General features: G+C 38.9%; 2 protein-coding genes across 3 annotated transcripts; one reads left to right on the forward strand and one right to left on the reverse strand.

The window, feature by feature from the left end:
* The first annotated feature begins 150 nt into the window (after positions 1-150).
* LOC134811444 (ATP-dependent RNA helicase DDX1-like) lies at positions 151-9,302 on the forward strand. 2 transcript variants are annotated; one of them, XM_063818279.1, is made up of 9 exons: positions 151-285; positions 2,021-2,116; positions 2,275-2,505; positions 3,970-4,446; positions 4,579-5,391; positions 5,568-5,632; positions 6,599-6,705; positions 6,840-6,916; positions 8,840-9,302. In XM_063818279.1, exons 1-9 carry the CDS (start codon positions 171-173, stop codon positions 8,998-9,000), a joined length of 2,142 nt encoding a protein of 713 aa, XP_063674349.1. In that variant the 5' UTR covers positions 151-170; the 3' UTR covers positions 9,001-9,302. The 2 variants fall into 2 exon arrangements, with proteins under 2 accessions (XP_063674349.1, XP_063674355.1); XM_063818285.1 differs by lacking the exon at positions 151-285 and adding an exon at positions 1,188-1,203.
* A 371-nt stretch (positions 9,303-9,673) lies between these two features.
* Positions 9,674-16,889, reverse strand: LOC134814424 (growth/differentiation factor 8-like). Its single transcript, XM_063822538.1, has 4 exons — positions 16,693-16,889; positions 15,082-15,180; positions 11,169-11,259; positions 9,674-11,031 (listed from the first exon to the last, which is right to left on the reverse strand). Exons 1-4 carry the CDS (start codon positions 16,825-16,827, stop codon positions 10,295-10,297), a joined length of 1,062 nt encoding a protein of 353 aa, XP_063678608.1. The 5' UTR covers positions 16,828-16,889; the 3' UTR covers positions 9,674-10,294.
* Between the last annotated feature and the right edge of the window lie 2,993 nt (positions 16,890-19,882).

Genomic DNA, 19,882 nt, shown 5'->3' on the forward strand with positions numbered 1-19,882 from the left:
AAGTGTCAAAACTTCAACAGCTTATTAAATGAATCAAAATCACTAAAACTCAAAATTAAAATTCAGATTCACATAAACAGTTCAAAACAATTGTTTTTAATAAATATAATAGATTCCCTGAAAACAGACGCAACACCAGCCCCTAACCACAGCATTGAGCCCGGTAAGACATGGCAGCGTTTGAAGAGTTGGGTATAATGGCGGAGATATGTGCTGGGCTGGAAGAGATGGACTGGTTACTTCCTACTGACGTGCAGCAGGAAGCTGTACCCCTCATTTTAGGAGGTTTGTTAAATACTGATGTGCAGGAGGAGGCAGTACCCCTCATTTTAGAAGGTTTGTTAAATACTGACGTGCAGCAGGAGGCTGTACCCCTCATTTTAGGAGGTTTGTTAAATACTGATGCGAAGCAGGAGGCTGTACCCCTCATTTTAGGAGGTTTGTTACATACTGATGTGCAGCAGGAGGCTGTACCCCTAATTTTAGGAGGTTTGTTAAATACTGATGTGCAGCAGGAGGCTGTACCCCTCATTTTAGAAGGTTTGTTAAATACTGATGTGCAGCAGGAGGCTGTACCCCTCATTTTAGGAGGTTTGTTAAATACTGATGCGCAGCAGGAAGCTGTACCCCTCATTTTAGAAGGTTTGTTAAATACTGACGTGCAGCAGGAGGCTGTACCCCTCATTTTAGGAGGTTTGTTAAATACTGATGCGAAGCAGGAGGCTGTACCCCTCATTTTAGGAGGTTTGTTAAATACTGATGTGCAGCAGGAGGCTGTACCCCTCATTTTAGGAGGTTTGTTAAATACTGATGTGCAGCAGGAGGCTGTACCCCTCATTTTAGAAGGTTTGTTAAATACTGATGTGCAGCAGGAGGCTGTACCCCTCATTTTAGGAGGTTTGTTAAATACTGATGTGCAGCAGGATGCTGTACCCCTCATTTTAGGAGGTTTGTTAAATACTGATGTGCAGCAGGAGGCTGTACCCCTCATTTTAGGAGGTTTGTTAAATACTGATGTGCAGCAGGAGGCTGTACCCTTCATTTTTGAAGGTTTGTTAAATACTGATGCGCAGCAGGAGGATGTACCCCTCATTTTAGAAGGTTTGTTAAACACTGATGTGTAGCAGGAGGCTGTACCCCTCATTTTAGGAGGTTTGTTAAATACTGATGCGCAGCAGGAGGCTGTACCCCTCATTTTAGGAGGTTTGTTAAATACTGATGTGCAGCAGGAGGCTGTACCCCTCATTTTAGAAGGTTTGTTAAATACTGATGTGCAGCAGGAAGCTGTACCCCTCATTTTAGAAGGTTTGTTAAATACTGATGCGCAGCAGGAGGCTGTACCCCTCATTTTTGAAGGTTTGTTAAATACTGATGTGCAGCAGGAGGCTGTACCCCTCATTTTAGAAGGTTTGTTAAATAATGATGTGCAGCAGGAGGCTGTACCCTTCATTTTAGAAGGTTTGTTAAATACTGATGTGCAGCAGGAAGCTGTACCCCTCATTTTAGAAGGTTTGTTAAATACTGATGTGCAGCAGGAGGCTGTACCCCTCATTTTAGAAGGTTTGTTAAATACTGATGTGCAGCAGGAAGCTGTACCCCTCATTTTAGAAGGTTTGTTAAATACTAGAAATAATTTCTGAAATTTCCAGTTATCAATATTTTCAAGCTTGATAGCTTTAAAATAGTGGTAAGGTATTAAGCATTACGATATCAAAATATTGTACTGTAGCGTAGTCACATACATAGTATGTTGCATAACAGTTGGGACTATCAAACGTATTTGTGCTCAACAAGTAATGTCTCTATTTATTTTCACCATCTGACAATACTTTTAAAATTCTGATATTTCAATTTCCACACCTTCTCCCACAACTCACCACTTGAAACTATAAGAAACAGTTCAACAGTCAACATACGGATATTAATAAGTCACAAGGTCAAAGAGTCATACTATGAACAACAATATGCAAAGTAATGACTAATGAGTCATAAGATAAAAGAGCTAAAAATATCATGTCAGGTGGAGACGTATTGATGGCGGCTGAAACCGGAAGTGGTAAAACAGGAGCTTTCTCACTTCCTGTTATCCAGGCTGTGTGGGAGACTAAAAACGGAGGTGGGTTTATTGCTAGCTTCTCTTTACTAGCATTTATCGGCTTGTGTTGGATTCACCAACACTTCGGAGCGTTTTAGGTTGGTATTATCCCGACATTTTCTTACAAAACATCAATATAGTTTAAAAAACTTTTAGTCCATAACTGACTTCAATATCAGTGTCCACAACGAAGAAAGAGGCGTCTAAAGAGTTTAAAATGTCTGAAACAGACCGGGACGCAGCGTTTACAGTCTCCGGGCTAGCGGTGCGCAACGCTGATCAATACCGCTGGCAAGGGGGGAGGTCAGATAAGGGCGTGGTCGGTGGGAAGCATTACTACGAGGCTACTATCACTGATAACGGACTGTGCAGGATTGGGTTCGCTACTGCTGATGCTTATCAAGAACTGGGTAGGTTGAGTTATAATAGCTCTATATAATAAAAGATAAAAATTATCTAATTAGTTAGTAATTTGATATTGATCAATTTGTAATTTAATATCAGCTCATGGTGATAACTGGTAAGGTGAAAACACTACCATGTACAATGTACATTTTACATTGTACGCTGTACATTGTACAATAGCTGAATTGTAAAACAGTAGAAAGTAGAGACGGCATGATGATCTGTTTTGTGTAGCAAACTGTACAATATGTCATGTGAGCAAAATGTACATTATGAAACGTGATAGTGTGATGTACCCAATTACATTCTACACTGTATATAGTGTATATAAGTCAGTTTATCACACAATGCAATGCAGACTGTACTTCCTGAGAAACTAGATTACTGAAGAAGTAATATTCCCGATATTACATATTATTATACCCCGTTTAACAATTAAACATAATTATGCCTCACACTTCATATATATGTGTCGCATATAATAATGAGACGTTAAAGTTTAAATGTACACTGTGTAGTAGTGTAGTAGATAGTACTTAGTATCTAATATGTATGTTATTCTCAACACAGCTTTACTCCAAATGTGGGACAATTCTAACTTAAAACACAATCTGAAATTTAAAGATAAACGAACTCATAAATATGTTAAATATGGTTCGTGTTCAGTGTTCACCTAACATTATGAAAACACCATTTCACTTGTTTGCCCATAATAAATCTCAATACTGTTCTCGAGTGTTTTTACAAGAAGGCTGTGATCTTCATTCAACAGATTAAATTTTAAGAACACAATATAATTACTGGCACATCTGTTTGTTATTGTTTTGTGGGTCACCGACTCAAAACTCCAACAGTATTGTAGTGTAATTCTTATGCAGCCGTCACCTGTTGTTTAGTATAATTATTGGATGATTTTGCGATCATAAAACCTCAGAAATATTAAACAAAAGCATAGTTATTGGCAAGGTTCCAGCTTTAGCTGTACGAGACCAAGTGGTGATTGTTCTCATGACTCAGTAAAAGAAATACGTCTCAAATTGCACTTTCATTTCACAGAATTGGTGCAGAATAAATACACTATATAACATAGGTGTTATGCACATTCCACATAATATGTATATTAAGAACTAGAAGGTAGTGGTGTGTTATTAGGGGGATATTTTGTAGGTTCATGTCCTTGAGGTTCTTCGTCATAGGAAGGGGAGGGGGCGGGGGGGGGGGGGGGGACATTTACCAGCACTATGAGTTATGACACTCTATATCATATTTGTGAAGCTCTCTTCTTGCCCATCTACAACACTCACATTCACTTTTGATATGTATGATTTACATCCTGATATTAGGTAAAAGATGTAGATAATGCTGCAGACCTGTCACTAGTGACAGATCTGTGTGTACTTGTCATAGTGTATTAAATAAGTATTGCACAATATCGTTCACTCCCAAATTTAACTATGAATAATTTTCAGGAAAAGACGAGTATGGATTTGGTTTTGGGGGAACAGGTAAAAAGTCTAACAGCAGCAGATTTGACTCGTACGGAACAGCATTTGGTAAGGGTGACGTCATGGGCTGTTTTATTGATCTGACAGAAAAAACCATCTCGTATTCCAAAAACGGACGATATTTTGACGTTGCATTTGATATTCCCGGGAAATTGAGCGGAGAAGCGTTCTACGTTGCCTGCACCCTCAAAAACTCTTCCCTCACCTTCAACTTTGGAGAGACACCCTTCAAACATGCCCCTGGTTTTGATTACCAGCCAATCAGTAAAGCGGACCCGAGTCAGCTGGTAGCTGGTGCTGTTAAGGAGGGTAAGAAGCGTTCAGGTCCTATGGCGGTTATTCTGGAACCTTCCAGAGAATTGGCAGAACAAACTCATACTCAGATCTGTATGTTTAAGAAGTATCTGCCCGCACCAGGGTTGAAAAGTGCTGTCTTCATTGGTGAGTGCTTCATCATTTGTACCTAAGTTATAATGTTGACGAATTATTTTCCATGTTTAAAAATTTGCGTTGTGACGTTGCTTTTTTGAAACTGTTCACATTTGTCTGAGGGTTTTCTATTTTCTATTTCAGGTGGAGTTTCGGTAAAGGAACAGATCTCACAACTAAACCACGGACTGGATATTGTCACTGGGACACCAGGTCGTATCCAGGACCTGATCGACACGGGTAACCTCAAGTTAGAAAACATCAGGTTCTTCATACTGGACGAGGCAGACGGTCTCCTTCAGCAGGACCACAAAGCTCTGATCCTGAAAATGTACGATACCTTCGACAAACTGATCGACGGAAAACGACTACAGATGATAGTTTGCTCGGCAACGCTCCACAACTTTGACGTAAAGAAGTTAGCACAAGAAATCATGCACTTCCCTAACTGGGTGGATCTGAAGGGACAGGACGTAGTTCCGGAGACAGTGCACCATGTCAAGTGTTATGTGAACCCTGAGTTGGACAGGTCCTGGCAAACAGACAAGGGACTCAAGGTTAAAACTGATGGGGTTCACCAACAGGACGATCTCTCTCAAAAAGATTTGGGGTTGTCCGAAGCGACCAAGATACTTAAAGCAAAATACTTTATTGCGGCAGTAGAAAAGTTGAAAATGCACAATGAACAGTGCATCGTGTTTTGTAGAACTAAACTTGATTGTGACAATCTGGAAAGATTCCTCAACAAATTAGACAGTATTAAATATTCGTGTACTTGTTTACATGGAGATCGTCGTCCAAATGAACGAAAAGCTAACCTACAAACGTTTAAAGACGGTAAATGCAAGTTTCTGATATGTACAGATGTTGCAGCTAGGGGTATAGATGTGAAGGGGATCCCTTTTGTTATCAACTACACTCTGCCAGATGAAACTCTTAACTTTATTCACAGAACTGGTTAGTAAATTCAATCTTTTCCTGTGTTGGATTTGTTTCTTTGCCCACATCGCAAATTATGTCCAAGAATAGGTTTATGATATGTACACAAACGTCGATGCCAGATAAAGTTCTCTTCGAGATAAGAGTAATAGTACACAGTTTCACAGTTTGATAATACCGTAATTTTCTATCAGGTCGTGTAGGTCGGGCTGACAGAATGGGACTAGCGATTTCATTTAGTTCTACTGTCAAAGAGAAGGTAATGTCTGATTCATGTGTTTGTATTTTTATTACAATGAGAGCAATTGAAGGTTCAGAGTTTGGAAGTGAAATGGACGCGAAATGTTTTATATTATTTAGTTTGTTTTTGTTTTATATTTACCTTACTCGGGATTATTATGACCGGGATAAAGTGGTGGGTTTAGGGTAATTTCGCCATATTTTTCCCGAACCACATTTTCACCGGTCGTTAATAAACTCGCCTACTCAGCTTTTAGGGTTCCCAAGGGGTATGGGTGCTCATATTTTAATCGTTGTCTTATATTCACTAAAGAAGACTATTGGGACACTTGTTGTAGGTTTTTCGACTTCATTTGGCTAAAATTGCAAAAAATTCACCTTTTTGCCCAATTCTTGTCATATATCCTTATTGTCAAATTTGATTTAAATAGGCCAATTTTTAATTTCTTAGGTATTGACTATCTCTACATAATGAAATAGGACTCAAAGTAAAAGTAACAGTTAAATTAAAACTTGAATTAATTAAAACTGATGAAAGGGATGATCCAGATGAAGATAACGAAGATGATTACAACTTATTGGAAGACTAAACAGCTCTCCCTTTATCTTAATATCGATCTGGTTGTTACGCTTCAAATGTTAAAAATTATTTTCCATCTAGTTTGATTAACCACGAGTCATTATTTCTGTCTACTTTCAACAATTATTGATAATTCGACTTGTTTCACAAGTTTTAGCAATACGAAAATTTCTAAACTTGCTTATCTCTAATAAGGAAATTTACATCTGAGACAAAATTTTTGAATCTAAAATTGAAAGGTTGGACACCGGTAAAATGGCGACCGGGAAAATGTGGTGGGTTTTGAGCAATTTCGCCATATTTTTCCCGAACCATATTTTAACCGGTCGTTAATAAACCCGTCGTAATAATCCCGAGTAAGGTAGTTTGTTTAACAGTGTAGCCTCTATCAGTGTACTATTTCAGGTGTGGTACCATAGTAACTGTAACAACAGAGGTAAAGGATGTTTCAACACTAACCTTATTGATAGAGGAGGCTGCTGTATATGGTATGACGAACCTAAAGCTTTAAGGTACGTTCTGTCTCATATATTTTTTAAATAATTCGCAGGAAATCGGTTTAAAAAATAAATGTTTTTATCAATTTAAATTGATGCCTGTTTTAATTATTTTCTTTTGAGACCTTAATTAATGTTTTTATCTTCAGAGATTTAGAAGAGTACATAGATGACAGTTTACCGATTATAGAAAAGACGTTTGAAATTCCCATCAACGAATTTGACGGTGCGTGTACTGTGTTATAGACAGGATTAAATCATAGTGCTCTGTCATAAATATTATTTCATGAGGTCTACACAAAACTGTTTTGTAGGGCGCAACGGGAAACTTGTTTATCGATCAGTATTTTAAACAACATTGCTTGACGCGCATTATTTAGAGTTTAGGCGCGTATATAGCAAACAATCTTTCGATTATTTATAGCAACTTGGACCACAGCCAGAAAATAGTGTAAAGCTATCCTTGAGCTGCTGTGGCATTATGACTAATGGGTGTTTCATACTCCCGAACTGTGGTTAGGCTATCACAAATATTCGATACTTTTAAAAGTGTAATCCTCGCCCCTAGAGCAGTACGAGGTTTACATTCATTATAACCGCGACAATCCTACATTATTGCCACTAATTTTCCGTGATGCCGTTGAGAGGAAGGTTCTTGGGTCAGAAAACAAAAAAGTGGAAGGGCTTGCACTGCAGGAAGATATGACCACAAACATCAAATTTCGAACTTGATCAGCAAAACGCTGGCCCAAATGTCTAATTTAGATTTGTTAATGTCAAAACATTGTCGCCATATTTAACTTTTAGATTTATGTATTTAAACTTTCCGTATTTGATGAACCCGACAATTCTTATAATTTTTTTCTGATCCATGACTCAAGTGCCGAAGGCACAAAATAGTCTAGGAAGGGTTAGCGAACGAGGTTTTTTCCATATATGGTAGCTTGTGACCGTCGTGCGTAGTACAAACAAACGAGCATACGTGCCCGCGCGCCAATTTATATGTCGCCCACGTTCCTAACTAGCAACTAGACTGTGCAAAGTTATTTTGCGCGATATTCTGAATTAAATAATTGTTGGCGCGGGCGCTGAACTGACATAGTAAATTGTTAATTGTTAAGTATCCCACTAATTGATAGCATATTGTTATTATTTCGAGTTAGTATTACTATTTTGCACAGATCCGTGTCACTGTGTCAGGTTGCATAAACAATAAACATATGGTTACATAGAAATATACACTATTTTCAAATTCAATATGGAATTAACTGGGCGGCGCTCGGCCTGTCACTCCGCCATATCTGCATGCTTATAAACAGTAAAGACTGAGTCCCCAGGGTGTTATGGAATATGATAAAATACGCCATCACGGATCGGGAAATTTAGTGGCCATCCACAAAACTACAAAAGAAAAGAGGCCGCATTTCTTGTTGGAATGAAGAACCGATTAGGTCGGGAAAAAGAAATTGTGCTTGAAACTTATTTCCTTACCGGCAAAGGGTGTTCCTGAAAACCAACCAAATTCGGTCCACCCTTATTACTTTATTACGTAACGTAAGGTAAACGGATTTGGATGAACCCAACCTAATCAAATTTTTGTATCATAGACCTGCGTAATACATAGCTTCTGAGTGATAATATGACGTGTGTACGTAGGATTGTGGTCATATCCCCTTAATTTACAGCTCACACTTTGATTTAAAGATAGAGTGTTTATAATCAATAATTAACGTCTAAGGTCATGCCTGAGCCCCGAACTCGTTTAATACATTCGCAAAATACTCAGAATGTAAATGCATCAAAACGTGATATAGAGGTCTCTGCAATCCATTAAGTTCAGTTTTTTGCAAATATCAACTTATCGGGGAACAATAGACAATGTGATTACTAATTTACTTTATTTTATTTTATTACAAAACACAATACTTGAATCATCCAAGCATCATGCACCTGTGCAGCAGAGCTCATCTCCTCACTCATCAGTAAATATTAACTGAAAATCTGGCAAATTGTAAGTTTTTGGTTCTGGCCCAAATTTCGAAATTGATTGAAATTACTAAAACTTAAGCTCCTCCTCCATTTATAATGACACAATTACAAGGTTCTAACTACACAATAATAAACTATGCTAATGATATGTGTCTCACAGGTAAAGTGACTTACGGAGCTCGGAGGAAGACTGGTGGTGGTAACATGTACCAAGGACATGCTGCTGAGATCAGCCAGAGTGTCAAGGAGCTATACGAACTGGAGAAAAGATCTCAGAACTCCTTTATTGCTCTCAGATTTAGCACTCCTGTCAGATCCTGAGACCACGGTATTGATTTAGGTGCAGGAATTTAATGTTTTTCATTTTAATTAGTTTTCAATTAACTCTAGTTAACAATGCATTGCATCTGTAGTGTAGTTAGAATCGGATAGGATTCCTTGCCACGCTATTGTTATGGTGTTGTTGTTTTTGTTGGGGACCAAAAGATCTCTCATCTAAGCTTGCGCTAGCTAGACTGATTAGTTTTTTTGGAATAGTAATTGGTTTTCAATACTGCAGTGACTTGTTTTAGGTTTTAGAATTTTGTTTGTTATATTTGTTTTTGAAGTGACCATTTAATTGATATGAATCGTTTCCCGTGTTCTAGGTTAACAAACTCAAATAACTACCATAACTCACAGAAACCTATTTATCGAGGCTATGTATAGTTGGTCATATCCGGGGTCACATTCCTCAACTTGGTCGCTCTTCTAGACACACATTTTCCACTTTCCAGGACTCCAGAATCAAGTCAATCCGCTTAACCCGCTATACTTTCATATTGCTAGTTTCCATTCCCATACTTTCTTACATTTACTGCACTGGGTATAATGCCCAGTGGGCATTATATTCAATTCTGGGGCAGGCAAAGTTTCAAAATGTTATATATCCTTTTTTGGGGCGCTGAGTAGTGAATACCTACCCCTTTCAAAAAATAGAAATAAAAATAACACATATTACATAAATTAGATAATTTAATTAAAAATCTGGAATAAAAAGGTTCATAATTTTTGACAGAACTTTAAATAAGTTAGAATATTTTTAGTGATCTTTCTTCTATAATCGAACTTAAACTGCTTTGATGATATTTCAAACAATTCAGCGGATTAGTCTCTTGGGTCACATAATTTACATTATCATTGTAGAATTAATGTAGTAAAAGATAATAAATCAACTAAGTCAATGTCTCGCAAAATTATCGCAAACATGTTCACTTGGCCGCCAAACTTAATTAAATAGTTACATAGTAAGTTTGGTTCGTTGAAACAGGGTTCTTTGTTGTAACTGTTACTATAATGCTCTCATACTCCCAAAATGATGATTTAACATTCTGCGGTAAACTGATTAAATTAGTTACGAGACAAGACGCGGCGATGATTAATCATCTTACCACATAAATATCAAATTTATTCGTCGTAAAGGTAATTTAAACAGGCAAATGAGATTTACAGGGAAAATCATACTTAACATCAGGTTATTATTCACACCTACCGGAGTAACTCAGCACAAAGTTATCGGTAATAAATCACGTTTTAATCATCCTAAAGCTATGAAACATGCTCATTTTGTCAGTGTTCACTTGCACCCGCACTCCGTCACTTCCATGTTGGGAAGTATCTCGAACTTGTGAGTGTCATTCTCCTTGTCATAGTAGATGATCCTGAGGGAGTCCACACTGACTGGAGAGCAGCAGTTCCTGGCCTTGACGTTCTCCGACAGGGACATGACGTGAGAGTGGTAGAACTGTTCCAACCACATCTCGTTACAAACTCCCAGACAGAGCCCTGCGTTGTAAGCCTGGGGTTCCAAGATGATGTGATCTAGACCCACCTCCTTGAAGGTTATCCAGTGGTCCTTCTTGCAGCACTGGCGTGGGAAGTTGGTGCAGGTTTGGGGTGAGGTGTTACTGCGGGAACCACCGTACCTCTTGTTCCTCTTGTTGTCCACTGCAGCGATCTCCACCGTGATGTACGGTTTAGAACCAAACATCTCCAGTGTATTGTTCTCCGAGAAACACCGTCCAACACAAAACAGGATCCCGTGATTCGTACTGGCGTCCAGGGTCCATCTCCTCCAATGTTTTGTAACGTCAATGATCCGGTCACCGAAGTCACCGAAGTCACCGAACAGCCTTTCCAAACCCTCCCGTCTGGGTTTAGTCTCGGAGTAAACGGAGGGATTGTTGACGATGTAGACCCGGAGGGAAGGCACAGTGAGCTCGGCAGGGAGGTGTATTTCTGCTCTATCTACCATTACTCCTCCTGTCTGTACTGACCAAGTGTAGAGTAACGTGTTGCTTCCTAGCTCCTTCACTGAAATGTTGCACCTGTTTTAGTCTTCACCATTACAATGTGTTGTGAACAGTCGATAGTGTTTACTCGTAGAATAACGGAAAATAACCATAGATTGTGGCAATTTTTGTTCTATTAACAGACGTAAGGTGAATTACCTGCTTCGGGGAACAGCAGGTTTTGTTTAGTTTTAGGAGGACGACTTCTCGCATCGTCTCTCTGTCTACCCCGGTCCTCATTTATCATCTCCTGAATTGAGATTTTAGTCGACAACTATTTGAAACTATTTTACCATCCTTTTGCATAAGGGGCCATCTACTTAGGACGTCCGCCAAAATTGCAGATTTTCAGATTACCCCCCTCCCCCTGTCCGGGTGTGTCCGAATTTTCAAAACCACCCCTCCCTTGGACGTCCGGATTTCCAGCTAATTTTAAGAGTACGAATAAAACTAGGCTCTCATGAGCTGCTCTGGGAATCGACTTCTCATTCAAAATACAGGGATCTAAACTTACAAAGTAATTAGTGTCCAAGAGTTGAAATAAATGGGACTTTTTCGTAAATTCTGCCAAAATTTCCGGACGTCCGGATTTTCAGAAACCCCCCCCCCCCTCCCCTTGTCCGGATTTGTCCGAAATTCCAAAACCACCCCCTCCCTATTTGCCGGACGTCCTAATTAGATGGCTCCTTATCAAACTTTCTAAATACCTTACTCGGGAATATTATGACTGGGATAAAGTGGTAGGTTTTGGAAAATTCCGCCATATTTTTCCCGGTCATTAATTTTCCCAGTCATAAATTAACCCGCTATAATGTTCCCGAATAAGGTAAACTAATAGTAATACATTTTGATGCTTGGTGGGTTTTGGAAAATTCCGCCATATTTTTCCCGGTCATTAATTTTCCCAGTCATAAATTAACCCGCTATAATTTTCCCGAGTAAGGTAGATGTTTTTCCTGATTTTGCACAATTCTTCTTAAATAATTAGCTAGTTTTCATTCCATAGAGTCGCCCTAACACCAAGAGTTCGTGTAACCATCTTGTTTAAAGACTTCAAGGTTTGGGGTGTCTTAAGCTCATGTTTGTGTTTTGATCGAACTATAGAAATCAATACAGATGGCTGTAATGGAGCTCTCATGCGAATTTTTAATTTTTTTTATAAAGAGAGGCTGGGCCTGGGTGGCCCACGAGAGGATAGCATGTGGATGCTTTGCCTACCTCTGGGGTATGGCAGTCCTATGGGAGGATGCAGGGGGAATCAGAATGTGTAATGTAAGATGATGGTAAGTGTTGTAAGATGTGTCGTGTATGAACGCAACTTGGTGCGGAAGCCGGAAGAGAAAGGTGAACTAAGACGATGTGTGAGTAGTCACACCAGTCTGGTCCAGCTCCTCTGGCACAATTAAGCGTTTGGTGCGGTTTGCGAAGTTGACAATAGTGGAGATGTGTTGGTTGTCGAATATTTATTGACGAGAGGTAATAGTCCTGGAAATATTGACCTCTTATTTGGCAATAGCCGGACACTGTCCTAGAAAGTGTGAGACAGTTTCCTCTCCGTCGCCGCTCATTAGTACTGGTGCTTGATTCGCAAATGGTATGAGGTGTTTGTTTAAGCCACAATATCCCGTGATGAGGTGCACTGCAGTTCTGTAATTTTGTCTGTAGTTGCTGAGTGTAGTGTTAAGATTTTTGATGATGTTGATGTGTTTGTGACCAAGTGTCAGTTTGGTGTGTCTGGGTCCATCAGTTAACCAGATTTCCTGATTTAGTCTGGTGACTTTGTCGTCGATCAGGCGTTTGATGTAAGATTGTGGAATAGGGAACTTCAAAATGGATTCACTGGTTGTGCCAATCTTGGCCAGCTCATCTGCTTTTTCATTACCCCACAATCCGATGTGTGCAACTATCCATCGGATCTCGGAGTGTTGGTGGATCCGAGTGCATTGAGGGTGTCATAACAGTCTCTAGTAGTTCTACTCCTCGTTCAGAGCGAGGATATAGCATGTATAATGTATAGAGGAGAGACTGTCAGACCATATGATGATGTGTTTGTTGGTATAAGTTGAGAGATATTTGCAAGCTTCGATGATGGCGGTGGGCTCTGTTTGATAAACAGTGCAATAATCAGGAAGCTTGAATGATCTTTCCTCTAGGGTAGTGTTGTTATTGTCGGTGGTGATGATATAGCCAGCCCCGCTACATAAGTCTGTGCGTGACCCGTCTGTGTAGCAGGTGATCGTCTCACTGGAGATGTTGCCGATGGTGTTTTAAAGTGAATCCCTATATTCAATGTTGTCAGCTCCAGGAGTGTTGACTGTGAAATGCCGTTCAAGCATCATGGTTGGTATTGATAGGTCTCTCTCTGCTTTGGATGGTATGTTGAGATCTACCATGAATTGTTTGTTGATGGTGGTGTGAGTTTTGATGTTACCTTTTCTGAAGGCGATAGTTTCTAGGGTTAGGCTACCGTAGGCTTGAAGCCTGGCAGTGCCCTTTGCTGCTTCGCCTCTCAGGGAAAGTATGATATCTGAAGTGTTAGTGAGGTGGTTCAATGCGATGAGGGGAGTACTTGGCATGGCACCAGACATCATTCTCAATGCCAATGCCTGAACTCGTTTCAACTTCCTCGCATTGGTGTCTATTTGGGTTGCCCTGATCCATATACTACAGCAGTATGATAGAATAGGTCTGATGACAGCGGTATACATCCATTAGCATGTTTTGGGGCTCATACCCCATGACCCATGTGGGGCCGAGTGCCGACAGCTCTTCTACATTGTATAAGGGATGCCGTAGCTTTTTTGATGATATTGGTGATATGTTCGTTGAAGTTGAGCTTGCTGTCAAGGGTCACTCCTAGGAATTTGGCAGATTTGGATAGATCTATAGTGGTGTTACCCACCACCACAGGTCTTAGTGTCCATTTCTTATTCCAGGTAAACATGATCTGACTATTTGTGTTTTGAGTGCGCTAATGGATAGATCTTTGGTTTGGCACCATTTCTCTATCGTGTTGATGGTTTTGCGTGTTCTGTCGCAGATGATATCCAAATCATTCCCCTCCGCTAGAAAAACCAGATTATCCGCAAAAGCTTGCAGATAATCCGGTATGTCTTTAGCAGTGTAGGCCAGGAGATCATCGACTACCAGGTTCCAGAGGAAAGGGGAAAGAATGCCTCCTTGGGGGCACCATCTCCGGATCCGAACCCTTCTCGACTTATCCTTATGATTTAATGTGATGAATCTGTTAGTTACCATGTTGATTATCCATTGTGCTGTGGCCAAATCCACTTTCGTGGTCTTGATAGCGTCAGAAATAGCCTTGAAAGAGACATTATCGAAGGCTCCCTCTATATCTAGAAAGACTCATAAGACGTATCCTTTCTTAGCTATCCTGCGCTTGATGGTGTGAGTTACTTTATGAGCTCTCATGCGATTGTTAGTTGGATAAAAATTACATCATCTCACCAAATGCTATATCAATACACATTAAATGACTGACACCAACTAACCAACTTGAATCATTAAAGTTTTGGCATAGCAGTCTCCCACACCTGACAAAATATCAACCATCATTAAATGCAATTATGTAGTCCATGGAAATCAATCAGTCGAGCAAGTTAATACTGGGTATAATTTAAAAGATATATTGAAGGCACAGCTCAAGGAGAGCTCTTTGGGGAAAAAATTGCATGACATTTCACAGCATTTCTTTTGATGCATTACCGCATTACGTGATAGTTTTGAATCTGTAATAGGCAAGAACTTTTTATAACTGTGTAAATACTGCCTCTGTAACTGTCAGCTCAGTAATGAGTTGGCTTGATTCGCCCGCCTTCGAAAGCAAATTGATCGGAGATTTTCACGTTTCATTATTATAACTAGAAGCGTGCTACCATTATGTAATCCATGGAAATCAAACAGTCGAGCAAGTTAATACTGGGTATCATCTTGAAGATATATTGAAGCTTTGAAGGCACAGCTCAAGGAAAGCTCTTTGACAAAAAATTGCATAACATTCCATAGCACATTTTGATCATGAAATGTAATAAGTTCAGAAAAATACACAAACCTGGTAAATTGCTGCTATCTGTCTACGAACATCTTCCGGAATGTCATTTCTCGTATTGTTAGGCAAACTTCTGATGTTTAGCTTTGTTAACAGCTGGATCTAGACAATGGTTTCATTTAACATGGGAAACATCAAGACAGCATGATTTTTTGGTATTAAAAGCGTGGTTTCAGTATATATTCATTCACAAATTATTCATTTGTCACTTTTCATGCAGTCATTATGTTTCGAGGTCTGCATGTAAGCCTAAGTGAGGCTCCATGGAAACTGAACAGTTTATAATAGTGAATGGTTTAATTTAGTTGTTAGCGGATGATGATAATTGATAATTTGATTTTACGGAATAGCTAAAAAATCTCCAATTCCTCAACCTTTTTCATGGTATTAATCATAAATCGTTTCAATTCCAGAATCTTCTCGTCCACATTTCCCTCACAGGAAAAAAATGTAACTTATATACTCTAATCTGGAGAATGACAAATGGTTTAATTATTTTCGTTATCTTGCCAGAAAGTTGTGGAAAAAAATGCGACATTTTTAGCATTGTGTCATTTTATGATGATTAAAAATTTAGGAAATTCATAAAAAATCGGTGAATTTTAGACTGCTCAATTTGACCTTAATTATCATTACTAATAATATTACTAATATGCAGTATTTTCTATTGTTGCCTTATATCACCTCTCGGGTAAACCGTTACATTTGGAGGACATCAGGTACATTTCTCCACGTGATGGTACGTGAATCCCGCTTAGAAAAGTCAGGCGTTAGCTCTTCATACCGGGGTCAGGCTGTTCATACCGGGACCCAAATGGGTGAAAGAGATCCGTCCTAGTGGATCAGTCAACACGCCCGTCTGTAAAATGGCGGGTGCTCCGGAAACTTAAAACCGACCTAAACCGCAAGTTGGGAAGTTGGTTTAACTGTGGTTTGGAGGGGAGACTAATGCTTTATTCTAGAATTATTGTATGGCTTGATAATGGTACGTTTATCCAGGAATAATTTTCAGTCTCACTTAATAGAACATGTCAAAGTTTGGTGTCAAAGCTTAGAATTGTACTTGTAAAATGTCAAACCCCTAGAAGTTATCCCAGATTGATTCCTTTTGGTAAGATTTCAGATTTTCCATTGATACTGTCACTTTCAGTTTAGCTTCTTTAGGAAACACAGGCCCGCTGGCACCTCTTTCCAGTATGTACTTAACATAATATTATAAAATTTTGCGAATGGCCTGTAATTTTATCAATTTTCAAATCATAATATTAGTAGGCACAGGACCACATACTACGTAAGACGTTTAGGCCATTTTAGACCCACCCCTGGCCCTCCACTTAACTTGCTATCGTGTTGAAATTACAAGCTTTTTAAAACCTCCTCCACTAAACCGCCTTAAGTAGTATGTGAACGATCTCTTATTGGAACATAAATACATTAAAAAATGCATCGCTTACTTGAAAATGCTGTTATGTGTGTGATCGGATATTTATATCCTATGAAAATATTCAAACAACCGTAAAATAACTTTGAGCAAAGCGAGTGGGCTACAGAAATATTTGAAAAAAGTCCTCGTCTAAAAAGCACGAAGATTCCTAATAGTAATGAAGTTCATACCTTAACAGCCTGGCGTTTTCTCTCAATGATCTCCTCGAAAGAGCAGCTCTCCTCAGCGGGGGTTTCCTCAGTGACGGTGTTGATCTGGGCGGTGGTTATCTGGCAGAGCAAGCTACATACCAGCAGGAAGAACATGTTGTAGGGTGCTATCTGGTTGTTCTGACCTCTTCTATAAGTAACATCTTTCTATTTCTCCTGGTACGGGGTGACATTATTAGCTCATTTGTTTGACGTAGCGATAGTGTTGAGCTGTGTTTGGTTTCTCAATCTTAAAGCTTTAATGGGAAGACAGTTCAGAGTGGGGGGGGGGGGGGGGGGGGAGGTTACGAATCAGTTGGTGAGCAACAATGATGTAATGTCGTATATTAGGAATTGTAACTACGCAGATTTTTTGAAAGCTGCAACGAAAGGGAAGTCAATGAAAATATGAATAACATAGTTATTTTTATCCGTAAATTACAAGTGTCACGATTATGGAAATGTTTATATTAAGTGATACAGACTGTCTGAAGTAGTGTGGAATGAATGTGAAAGTTACAATTTTCTATCGGGAAACTGAGCCAACATTCGGGAGCAGGACTGTGCTCCGGTCGTCCCACTAACAGTTTATGATAATTATTGTCATACACCAGCTTGTCTAGCTTAAAGAATACCCATTTTTTGTTGAGGTTCGTTATGAAGTACTTCATTGATCGATTGTGGAGATCTTCTAAACTGTGTGTTTACCGTGGAAATTTGACAATTTTCACTTCGGAGTATTTCCAGATTTTACATTTATCTTACAGAGTACTGGAAATTGGATCGAGATAATCAATCAGGTGTAACCATAATGTAGGAAGTTAGAGGATTGATGATTATAATATGATCAGTGCGATTTCGTTATATCAGCAGGAATCTGTGAACATTTTAATCTGATTAATCGATATTTATCTTACCCAATAAAATTGAAAATGTTAGACATACGTAATTAACAGTAGTAATCTTATTGTACAGATACTTCGTTAAAAGTACATATAACATCAGTTATAAGCAAAACGTCCAAGCTGGGCTTTTGATCGAATCCACTAGAAATCTTGTGAACGAGTTCTGTAATTTCAGAATATAATTTGGAATTTGGACAAGCTTTACTTGCTATTAAACTCCTTTGATTTTTTCAATTAACTGCGAATAATAGTTCGCTATTTTTGAATTTTATTGGCATATGGTGGAGCACGTTGCTCAAGGGAAATTAGAAGGTTCGGGAATTGCAGCTTTCAAGCTGTGATAAATTCGAATTTTACAGTATTTCGTAAGATTTAATATAAGATGTGATATCGAAGAAATGTTTTAATAAAAAGTCAATAAGAATAGCTTGATTTTGCTTTATAAGTGCGTTTTAAGTACCACTGGATCACACTTTCTAAACCGTTCATAGATTTTCAACGAATCAGAAATTAAAGACGTCAAAAGAGTTGGCGAATCACAGTCTGTTTTCGACTTGCACACTGTACAGCTAGTTTATTGTTAAAGGACAAATTCAATAAATAGTTTCTCTATGATTATAATTCTATACTTTCACGAAATGGGATAATCCAATATCAGGAGACTTGCAGTCACTCCTAATATTAAGATAAAATTCATAGAAAAATCACGATGTTACCAACAAATGTAGAAAATTATGAAGCTCTCTGTTAATCAAACATTGCTAGATTTACGGAGAGCTTCATAATTTCCTGTATTATAATTTTCACGGTTATTTTAGGAGGCTTTCCGGTTAAAAATTCAGAAACATGATCCTTCATTCGAGATATAATGCGATTGTTTCAATCTGAAAACGGGTAAATGGATTGAAAGTGATATTATAAGATAAGACATGATATCGAATCCAGCTAAAAAATATACAAGCAAAACATGGGCAAGCACGGTTGATGCATATCACAATGGTAAGCATTGCTAACTCACGCGAGAAAGTTTTAAAAGTACTTATACAATGCCTTAAAGAAAACTACTGTTGTAATATTTAGTAATGTTCTGAATATCGCTAGGATAATATATTGTATTTATGCGGGAGATTATTACTCCTCATTAAAAGTAGGAGTGAAGGATCAGAGCTGGAGACGCATCAGGCTAATCCCGGTCACGTTACCAGCTCGACGTCCTCTAAGGTTTCCGTCTCCCGGTCACGGGTAATATCTCCCCTCATTAGATCCACGCGTCACGTGACCGATGAGTTAGCCACGTGACCGATTAGGGAGGGTCGGTAGACGGGACTCGAGCTCTGAGCTCAGGTCTGTTTGTCTGGCAGTCTGCAGGAGGCAGCCCTCCTTTTAGCTGGCCCTCCCTGCTATATGATATCACAGCTAGCTCTCTACCGTCACTCCTCCATCAGGTCATTTATCAATCTCTATCCCCCATTGTCGATGTAGCTATTCAAATATTTGATTACACTGAAAGTAAAGAACGCCGCATATAATTTGGGAGTATTATGAAATAGGTTGATGTCATTGGGGTCAATCCTTCTCTCCCGGGATAACAGATCGATTAGTCAAACGTGTGTGTGTGAGCTCTATGCTCCTCTACCTTCAGCTCTCATACTGATAAAATTTATTTTTAGAAGTTGAATCACGACTCTACTTAGGGTACTTTCAATTAATTAATTTTATTTTATCAATAATATCATCATTCAAATGTCGTCATTCACTCGACCATTTTGTAAATCTGGATTGAAAATTTTCCTGTTATAAATTCATCATACTAAATTAAAGCAGCATATTATATGCTGACAACACGCGGGCAGCATCACTAGCAAGCCCTACAAACACCACACGTTTCCTTGGTTTACGTGTATGCGATTGAATGTTTGGTTGAAAAAAAGAGCAATACCATTATATTCGGTCCAAACACGTTGTGGATTTTCTCCCCCGCTACAACAGTCACTGAGAAGAGAAAGTAAACCCATACACGCGTGACAAAGTTACAAGAGAATCTGTATTGACCAAATGTGGTATTTTTCAGTTGAACTTTCAACCTTTCAATCGACCGAGGAAGTCAGAAACACGTGTGAAGATTAGTAGATTACGTCTTCAAGTATTTACCAGGAGCCACCATTATAATGAGATTTTATAAATTCAGACGAAGAATTCATCGATTAACATAAACTGTCGCGACTGAATAATTAGATACTTTGTCTGGACACTGAGAGTGGGATAAA

The sequence above is a fragment of the Bolinopsis microptera genome, chromosome 1 (assembly GCF_026151205.1).
Source record: "Bolinopsis microptera isolate Bmic1 chromosome 1, MBARI_Bmic_1.0, whole genome shotgun sequence".
In the NCBI taxonomy this organism is placed as follows: Eukaryota; Metazoa; Ctenophora; class Tentaculata; order Lobata; family Bolinopsidae; genus Bolinopsis; species Bolinopsis microptera.

Bases quoted from the DNA above. Each gene is read 5' to 3' on its own strand.
- LOC134811444 (XM_063818279.1), top strand. From the start codon at position 171: ATGGCAGCGTTTGAAGAGTTGGGTATAATGGCGGAGATATGTGCTGGG. The intron at 2,506-3,969 runs GTAGGTTGAGTT...AATAATTTTCAG, and splicing joins TGATGCTTATCAAGAACTGG to GAAAAGACGAGTATGGATTT. The intron at 5,392-5,567 runs GTTAGTAAATTC...ATTTTCTATCAG, and splicing joins TAACTTTATTCACAGAACTG to GTCGTGTAGGTCGGGCTGAC.
- LOC134814424 (XM_063822538.1), bottom strand. From the start codon at position 16,827: ATGTTCTTCCTGCTGGTATGTAGCTTGCTCTGCCAGATAACCACCGCC. The intron at 15,181-16,692 runs GTATGAACTTCA...ACCATTGTCTAG, and splicing joins GAAAACGCCAGGCTGTTAAG to ATCCAGCTGTTAACAAAGCT. The intron at 11,260-15,081 runs GTTTGTGTATTT...ATCTCAATTCAG, and splicing joins AGATAGCAGCAATTTACCAG to GAGATGATAAATGAGGACCG.